The sequence below is a fragment of the Nanorana parkeri genome, unplaced genomic scaffold (genome assembly GCF_000935625.1).
Source record: "Nanorana parkeri isolate BGI_ZX_2015 unplaced genomic scaffold, ASM93562v1 scaffold175, whole genome shotgun sequence".
In the NCBI taxonomy this organism is placed as follows: Eukaryota; Metazoa; Chordata; class Amphibia; order Anura; family Dicroglossidae; genus Nanorana; species Nanorana parkeri.
In genome coordinates this window covers 460,860-470,839 of record NW_017306443.1, presented here as the reverse complement: position 1 = coordinate 470,839, position 9,980 = coordinate 460,860, and the positions used below count along the sequence as shown (strand labels likewise).

Sequence of the window (9,980 nt, the reverse complement as noted above, 5' to 3'; positions counted from 1 at the left end):
TATATATAAAACAATTGACACTTGAACATGTTTGTTTGTCATTAATAATATTTTATATTTAATTTAGGGAAGATATGGCTGCTCCCGATTTTTGCGTGATGGATTTAAAACGCCTAGAGAGGTAAACCAAAATTTAAGTGTGATGGTGTTAGTTTAAAGGTAGCATGAGAAGTATGTGTTAAGCTCGCCATACACCTATAGATTTTCGATCAGAAATTTTCGTTGCTGCCAAGAACTGTCTTTCGATTCTAGCTAAAATAGCCCATCAAGCACAGGCCAATGTTGTTTTCAATAAAATCGTTCGTTAGCAATACCAACTCACCAAATCTTGTCATACGACAGAACAGATTTTCGTTTGCGCATGTGCAGTGTTCTTGCTGCGATTTTTTTTCGGACGAAAATGCCACTAATGTATCGATTTTCGTACAATTCGGAAAAAAATGAAGCCACACGAAGCAAGCCGATGTACGGCTGATTTCAGCCGATATACGGCTGAAATCAGCCGTACCAGCCTGAAGTGAATAGCCGAACAGTGTTCGGCTCACTTCACTTCTGATCGGTCATTCACTCGGCTGCCCTCGGCAGCTTTGTGAATAGACCCCTCAGCCTCACCATTCAACACAATTCGAGCGGGATTACAGTAAAAACAATAGTTGGGTTCCCATCAACTGTTCGAGGACCAATTAGGGAAAAGTTCCGAACGAAAATCAAAGAGTGTATGGGCACCTTAACTGCATACAGCTTCTGAGAGAAGATTAGTACAAATTACACAAATTAGTACAAATCACATGATACTGCATGATTGACATATGCTATCACACAGCACACCTAGTGTGCGTTTCTGTGGGCTAGGTGTAATGTGTTGCCATTTTTTTGAATAGTACCCCAACACACCTCCTGGCCACTGCTGAGGTGCCATTAAAATGGCACCCGGGAAGTGTGTTGGGATGCCATTCAAATGAATTGCAACACAGTGCACCTAGCTCATGGTATCATGCGAATAACACAGCTCTGTGATGTGAATGAGCCCTAAGTTATTTACAGTCACACATTGCGTGCACTGACCTACCATTGGCTATGAGTATGGCTTCAGAATTGCTACATGAAAACACTTGCAAACATATCTTTATGCTAAAACAACTCCTATTCCTCTGGCTACCAAAGACAAATACTGAGAAAAGAACAAATCCAAGTAGCGTAAGCCTACTTTTATGACTTTATGTTTTAGTACAGGTCCATTAAAAACTCTGCTTGTTGAATATTTGGCATGCCATCTGGCACAGCAGATATTCCATTGGATTGTAAAATGGATATAAAATATGTCCAAAATGTTCTAAACTGCATAAAAAGCATATTAATATCCATCTACTTTATATTCTGGTGATGTAGACAGGCACACAAACAAACAATACTGTGTTTTTCACATTGTAAGGTTCTAAAAACATACGCTATATCAGGTTGTGTACGTATTTTTTTTTCTATCAGAATCACTAAATGCAAAAATTACAACCCATTTTGGACTCCTTATACATAAGTATCTTAGATGCATTGACACAACGTTTAAACATATGAAAACTCATGGTGAAATATAGTCAGTTGTTTTCTATGATGTTCTCATTTCTCTTCCACCTGTGGCTGTACATGTTTCTCTTATAACACCCTGAAGTATTTTTCTGCTCTTAAAGGCTGTTCCTGAAGTAAGTGCTGCCAGCATAAGTGATAGGAACCAAGGCTACCACATGCATTTAACATCATCTGGACAATCAAAAATCCGTCTAAGAAAATGGCCACATATAGGGACTTTTATCTCCTCTTGCTTACAGCTAGGGAATAGTGAATTGCATCTCAATAACTGGCACACTTGTGTATTATGGGGCTAATTAGTGTTTAATCTCAGTGTACACATAATATAGCCAGTCAGGTTCAAGGCAGATAGAAACTTTTCAAAGTAATTTTTTAAAGTGACACTAAACTCAGGAGTTGAATCTTAAAAACTGTACCTTATTTGTGCATCACTTGGCTGTAGATCCTCAAATCATCTCTGAATTAATGCTGTCACTGTCCTTCCTTCTGGAGGGGGGCTACTCTTGTTCCCCATGGTCCCTGTGTGTGTTGTAAAGTAGCCACCATAATAAGCTCACACCTTTGATGGACTACAATCTCATGTTTAGTTAACTAGTTTGTATTGAGATTGTAGTCCATCACAGGAGTCTGCAGGGTCACCAGAACTAGTGTTCTCATTGGAAGTTTTTCCATCTATTTCTGTTTTGGTGACAACCCAAAATTTAGAATTTTTTGCGCTTTTAGTTATACAGTAATGATCAATAGGACAAATAGAAAGGGTGACTCTCCCTAATAGGGGCACAGACAGAAATAAAAACCTGACAGATGATATAATCCCTTTCCACTCAATCCAAAAAAAAGGTTACATTCATTAACACTTTAATTTAATGGTTAGGAGAAACGCAGGTCTTGAGATCTTGGGCTTTATTGCAGTTATATTGGGGTAACGGGCTGTATTTTGGACATTGCAAATGTATAGGGAGCTCTCATGTGTTGAGTAATGCCCATATCCAGAGGGATGAAGAAAGTTCAGAAATGTTTCAGTCTATCACCTGCTGCTTTATGTAAACCACAACATTCAGCCCTGTTGAAGGAGATGCAGAGCCCAGAAAGGACTGACTTCCTTTGAACCCTAAACAAATATTCTGATTACCTAAAGAAAGATTTAATTTTTCAATTGTCCTCACTCCTTTGGATGTAGGCATTGCCTGTCTTGTTAAAGTAATCTTGTACTCTCAATTCAAACATTGACCACTGCACGTTTAATGCAAAGAAGACAAAAGTTGACGTTTACTTTAAATCATATCTGGAAAGAAATTAAAGTATTGTTATTTTAAAATAATCGCAGGACCCGACCAGATTACATTATGACTCAACAGAACTGAAGTTGTTTGAGAATATTGAGTGCGAGTGGCCTCTGTTCTGGACATACCTGGTTATTGATGGAGTTTTTAATGGAGACCAAGTTCAGGTAAGAAGGAAAGGTTTTCACTCCTATAATGAACACCACTTAGTACCCGAAAAGTTTCATTGACTACCCTGGATTGTGGGTGATATAATGGTGACAACTATTATTATTTTTTTATTGTAGCATTTATAGCTTTTAGGCTTACCATCACCGAAACTCCAAACACTTTCAAGCTGAACCCAAGACTGAATACCAAAACTAAATATTGAATTATATATGCATGAAGGTTTGAAATTGTCTTCACCCAGTTTTATGATCCAGTTACCCCTTGCCAGATAGCAATGGCAGGTTGGTGACCTCAATTGTCCAACTGCAATTAAACAATGCAGCTTAGATAGTAAAGGAAGAAACTTTAATGAGTAATGATTGATGCTCTACTGTGCTGCAACTCCTTTGAGTTTTGGCATAGAAATGGGCACCACAAAAGAGTGCAGTATTTAAAACCGTCAGCAGATGGTGCTAAAAGCAACACAATACATAGGAATAAAGCTAACTATAGAGCCCTGAGTTGGTGTTACAGCTTAAAGCGGAACTCCATGATTTTTTGCAACTAACCCTTGTAATGCGGGGTTAGCCCATTTTGTCTAGAGGCAAAAAATTAAGATATACTGACCTGTTCCTTAGGCCCACCTGGCTCCTAGACCGGTCTCCTAGTCTCTTCTCACTTGCGCTCTGGTGGTACAATGACCTGCAAAGTCATCACGTCCAATACAGGTCCCTAAGTGGTGAAGACACAGAGGGACATACCACAGCTGGAGTGGAGAGGGAGAGAAGTGAGCGGTCACTGCCACAGGACTGGGGATCAGGTGAGTATTTTTTCATAATTTTTGTTGCTAGACCAAATTGAGCAGTTAATCCTTGCAGTGCAGGGGTAACCCCACTGCAAGGGTTAATCTTTCATAATCCTGGAGTTCCTCTTTAACATAGCGATATTATGCAACTTAAAATAAATATGTGCGTGCAGACACACACGCACACATGCAGAGGCGGTTTATTTGTCAAGAACTGAATAAACCAAATATATAGATATGGTTATTTGAGATAATTATACTTTTGCTCTTATGCTGTTTCAGGTACAAGAATATAGAGAGGCTCTGGAAGGGATAATAATTCGAGGTAAACATGGAATTCACCTGCTGCCTGAACTGTATGCAGTACCATATGACAAGGTAAAGAAAACGATTACATACAAAGTTTACTAAACAAACTATTAAACAAACAGAGAACTGTCTAATTTTTTATAGGAGACAATAAAGTTATTTTTATAGAATCATAGTAAAAGAAATCGGCATAATTCTATACACTGTAGATGACGATTCTACCATTGGCTCGTGGTCATATTTGCTGTCTTTTCAGATAGAAGAGGAGCATCACAACCCCCATACAGTTGACCGTATTCCCTTGGGCAAGACGCCACATTTATGGGGACAATCTCTGTATATTCTGGGATCTCTTCTTGCTGAGGTACTTAGCAAAAAATAATAAATAAAGACAGATGTTAAATACTCGGTTTATTTTTAAGGTTTGTTTGTGGTCTTGGTCTTCAGGGATTTTTAGCTCCTGGAGAAATTGACCCGCTTAATAGAAGATTTTCAACTGCTTTCAAGCCTGATGTTGTGGTGCAAGGTATGTGCTGCTTTAAATGATTATTAGTACGGATATTTATACTTTACAGTCTCTACATTTTATATGTCCTCTGTAATCTGCACAGACATGTAACTTGGAATTAATCTATAGCTCATCTGTCAAATAAAACCACTATAAAATGCTAGTTGTCTGGTTCGCTGACCCTCATGTTCGCTGACCCTCATGTTGCAATACTTTAAAGAACTGGCCTGGAAGTATGCAGATCAGGTCTTTTAACTTTTCTTCAGGTTTTCTGATCTGCATTCTTGTTTCAGATCAATGATTTAGAAAGTATTGAAGCAAGAAGAAGTCAGTATAACAAACAGGCCTGGAGCATGTTCAGAAGGGAGTCAGGAACAGCAACCCCCATGATTCTCTCATGACACATTTACTTAGAGGGTTATTCACTAAGGAGCCAGAGGATATAGCCTTTTAGCTTTGGCTAATCCTTCGGCTCACTTCAGCCGCCGGAGCCCTTTGGTTTAGCCGAACTGAAGGGCTGCTGTACGGGCTATTCACAATAGCCCATGCAGCAGCCGAACAGCTCAGCCGAGCCGAACGCCTATGCTTTGGCTCGGCTGAGCCAAAGTCACAGCCAAAGTGGGGAAAATGTTCTCTCTGCAAAATGTAAACAAATCCACTCCAAGCGCCCCCCCTGCATCATACCAGGACACATGTCCTTGGCATTGGGAGGGTGCCCTTCCAGGGGTCCCCCTGGTAAAGCACCTTGTCCCCATGCAGATGAGGACAATGCCCTCTTCCGTTGCGCAACATAAAAATTTTCAACTACCACCATTTTATTCTATAGGGTCTTGGCATTCAGAAAATATATAATGTTGGGGGGTTTTACGTCATTTTCAGGCCTAAAATGTGGAATATAACATGGGTGCAAAAATGGAAAAAAGGGCCTCAGTCATGAAGGGGTTAATAAAGGGGGCACCCAGATGCTGCCCCTCCCCTTGTGAATGAGTAAGGGGTACATGTACCTCTTCCCATTCACTGAAGGGTTAAAGTAAAAAGTAAATAAAGAGCCCACTCATTAAGTGGGGAAAAAAAGCAAAACAAATGTTTTTGACAAGTCCTCTAATAAAAAAATTAAAACCCCCAAAATTTAAAAAATGAATCCAAGGGTAAATCACAACTTCAGCGTTGTCCACGACACCGCCGACTCATTGAAATTTAAAAACAAAAAACCCCGACGTTCGGCTTTCTTCACTTCTTCAGCTCGGTTATTCATTCAGCTGCCTTTGGCAGCTTGGTAAATAATCCCCTTGAAGTGTATTTCCACTTTTGAAGGTAAGTTTGTATAACACCTATTTTATATTTCACATGTTCCTATATGCATTGCGTAACTTTAATATTTAACAAGTCTGCTTATTTTTTTAAGTTAATATTTCTAATTAACCCTGTCTGTACTGCGCTGGCAGATTTCATCATCAGTTATAAGCTAGATCTGAACACTGTCTGTCCTAATAAAGGGTTAAAGATCTAGAAGCATTGTATGTTAATGAGAGGACGTTCATGGTGTCCCTCGTCCTTTTTCATAAGGACAGACTGCCTTTCAAACTGTTCAGAATAGCTAAATTCTACATAAAGGCCTCCTCCTAATATCTAAAAGGTACGAAATATTTTAATATTTTGTCTAGATGCTAAAAAAATGTATATTAACCTGATCTTAGGAGCCAGCTTGCTCTTAGACTGGTCCCCAGAGTCTGTCTCCTCCTCCACTGCAGCAGTCTAAGAATCCTCGAGTCATCACATTCTATACACAGTATATAGGAAATGAGGATACTGATGGACGTACCATTGCTGCAGCGGAGATGGAAACAGGGTTCAAGGACTGGAGTAGCAGCCAGCTGACTCTGTGGTTCGGGTGAGTATAACTTTTTTTTAGCACATAGACAAAAACAAGCAAGTAGCCCCACTGCAAGGGTTGAATACACTTTTGCCTGGAATCCTGATTTAAAAAACAACAACTATTTATAGATATGCTGTGTGAATGAGAACACTTAACAAACATACAGAGGGGCTTTCTCAAATTTGACAGCAACATGGAAATACACTTTAAGGCAGCCTTATGGGCACAGTTAGAGGGAACTGCCAATTAATGGGCACAGTACAGGGAATGCTGACACACGCCTGTGGCTTCCTGGTAAACTATTGCTGTACTATACGATTCTTTTGAAAATCACTGCCTCACATTTTTATCTTGTTTTTCTAATTTTGTAGTTTCTGTTTTGGCCGAATCGAATGAAATTAAGAACATGCTAAAGAAGCATGACGTTAATGTTCAAAGTTTTAATGATATCAGACCATTCCGAGTGCAGCCGGCGAGAATTCTGAGTCACCTCTATGCCAAACTGGGTAAGTGATAGGGAATATACTTATATACAGCACCCTATACTGGCCCAGTAAACATTGTACATGTTCACAGTCACACCTAGAATCATGTAATACCTCCTTCTTACATACTTCCAGCTGTCACCATGCTGGGTAGGACAACCTAATGAATAAAAACCAGGGACACATTTGTATCAAATACTTCTTAGTATATTAAAGTTAACTCAAAATGACTGTAATTGACATGGGAGTACTTCTTCAAGTCCAAGTGTATCTCATTTCCCCATATCCATTGGATTACAATTTACTGATATTGATGTATCCTGTTATCCCTATTTATTAATTATACTGACATTTTAGGTATGCACCTAGAAGCTAGTTGCTTGGCTTGCTGATCCAGTAGCTTTAATACATTTTAGGGGCTGATTTCATGTAGTAATAGATTATGTTCACCTAGTTAACTAAATGTTCACCTTACTTTGAGTATCCAATTATGTGAAAGGCAAATTTAAAAGAGAACTATGGCCAAACCTCAGCAAATAGCGGGCAGAGCCATGCCGCAGCCGGGAAAGGTCCCAACAGTATTGTTTGGATCCACCCCGCTTCCTTTAGAAAGGCTCTGCCTTTCTAAGGCTGTGTTCACACCTAGGCGTACGGAATAAGCGCGTTTGCTGCACGTTTCGTGGATACGCCCGACAAATACGCCCCAAAGAAGCTCCTGTACTTCTGTGGGCATAGGGCGTTTTACAGCGCGTTCCTACGCGCTGTAAAACGCCCAGGTGGGTTAATGAATAAAAACCAGGGACACATTTGTATCAAATACTTCTTAGTATATTAAAGTTAACTCAAAATGACTGTAATTGACATGGGAGTACTTCTTCAAGTCCAAGTGTATCTCATTTCCCCATATCCATTGGATTACAATTTACTGATATTGATGTATCCTGTTATCCCTATTTATTAATTATACTGACATTTTAGGTATGCACCTAGAAGCTAGTTGCTTGGCTTGCTGATCCAGTAGCTTTAATACATTTTAGGGGCTGATTTCATGTAGTAATAGATTATGTTCACCTAGTTAACTAAATGTTCACCTTACTTTGAGTATCCAATTATGTGAAAGGCAAATTTAAAAGAGAACTATGGCCAAACCTCAGCAAATAGCGGGCAGAGCCATGCCGCAGCCGGGAAAGGTCCCAACAGTATTGTTTGGATCCACCCCGCTTCCTTTAGAAAGGCTCTGCCTTTCTAAGGCTGTGTTCACACCTAGGCGTACGGAATAAGCGCGTTTGCTGCACGTTTCGTGGATACGCCCGACAAATACGCCCCAAAGAAGCTCCTGTACTTCTGTGGGCATAGGGCGTTTTACAGCGCGTTCCTACGCGCTGTAAAACGCCCAGGTGGGAACCATGCCCATAGGCAATTATTTGTTTTCACATGTTGAGCATTTTACAGCGCTGTAAAACGCCCAGGTGTGAACCAGGCCTAAAGGAAGAGGCAGAGCCAGCTGTGCCCACCAACTGTCTGTCTCTCCAGTCAGCACTGGAGGAACGGAGTGGGGAGGGGGGAATCCAGCCAGAGTGTACCAGGTTGCTGAGAGCTAAGCAGGGAGATGTGTATGGCACTTACACATTTTCCCACCCAGGTCTTACCAACCTGGAACGCTCTGACCAGAAAGGGGGGCAGCAGGCACACTGCAAACATTGTGCAGCAGAGCAGCAATGTCACTCTGCCTGCCGCCTCATGCGTGACCCAAAGAGATGCCTCAGGCTGCCTCATCAAAGGGATAGCCTTGCCGTCGTGTCAAGCACAGCCTTTTCACCCAAAGCAAGTTGTCCAGGTCCTCTGCCTAGTGCTTATGCAAATTCCAGCCCCATTTATTCCTATGGATTGTGACAGTCCCTAGCCATCCAGTGATGTATGGGCCATCCATAGGAATGTAGAAGGCAGGAGGACACAGCATGGATGTTTTGGATGCAAAGGCAGATGCACAGTGAAGAACCCAGGAGTAGGGGTGAAGAAAAGTATTTACCTATGCTGGCTACACTCAGGGGGTTGAGGGTTTTATTGAAGTTGTCCTTTAAAAAACGATGGGGTCTATTCACGAAGCAGCCGAAGAATCTGCCGTAGCTTCGGCCGATCAGATATTTATCTGTATCAAACTACACTTTGCTGCAGATTTTGATGTGGTATTGAGATATTGTGTTATGTGAACAGTTCCTGTATATCTGCAGTGTTCATACACACTTAGGGGTCTATTCACTAAGCTGCCAAAGGATCCGTAGCTTCCGCTGATCATTCGGCTAGCTTCGGCCCTAGGACCCCTTCGGTTCAGTGGACCCGAAGGGTCGCTGTCCGGGCCATTCACAATAGCCCGTACAGCTCCCGAACTTAGTCGAGCCGAAGGCATATGCCTCGGCTCGGCTGAGCCGCTCTGAAAGCAGAAGCTGGCTGAGCGGCCGGCCATTGGCCGGCCGACAGCCTACTTCTGACAGCTGGGCGGAGCCAGCCGTGATCTTACGGCTGGCTTCGGTCACTTGCAGAGAGATGGGCGTCCCTGGTTACCAGCTAACCGGGGACACTGATCTCCAGACACAAAAACTCTCCCGGGCGCCTAGGTGAGGAACACTGCTTTTTTCTTTTTTTTCTTTATTCTGACACAGAGCCGTGTCAGAATAGAAAAAAAATAAATAACAATTTTGCCCATAGGAATGCATTGCTAGATTCCTATTGGCTATTTCAATTTGCAATAGCCAATAGTAAACAAGCATTGCACCCGCCCTATGCTGATGGACCTGATGGAGAACTGCAGCAGAGGGATGGTGCAATGCTAGTTTACTATTGGCTATTGCAAATTGAAATAGCCAATAGGAATCTAGCAATGCATTCCTATGTGCAAATTTTTTTTTTCTATTCTGACATGGAGCAGTGTTTCTCTCCTGGGCGGCCGGGAGCGGGAGACTCCCAGAGCGCCCGGGAGAGG

At 41.6% G+C, this 9,980-nt stretch overlaps 1 protein-coding gene across 1 annotated transcript in view; it reads left to right on the top strand.

Annotated features, from left to right (window-relative positions):
* Positions 1 to 9,980, top strand: part of PHKA2 (phosphorylase kinase regulatory subunit alpha 2) — a 90,540-nt gene that overhangs the window by 36,739 nt on the left and 43,821 nt on the right. Inside the window, exons 10-15 of the mRNA XM_018554852.1 lie at positions 68 to 121; positions 2,912 to 3,034; positions 4,105 to 4,200; positions 4,388 to 4,495; positions 4,579 to 4,657; positions 6,887 to 7,021. Coding sequence (XP_018410354.1) covers positions 68 to 121; positions 2,912 to 3,034; positions 4,105 to 4,200; positions 4,388 to 4,495; positions 4,579 to 4,657; positions 6,887 to 7,021 — 595 coding nt within the window. The remainder of the gene's footprint in view (positions 1 to 67; positions 122 to 2,911; positions 3,035 to 4,104; positions 4,201 to 4,387; positions 4,496 to 4,578; positions 4,658 to 6,886; positions 7,022 to 9,980) is intronic.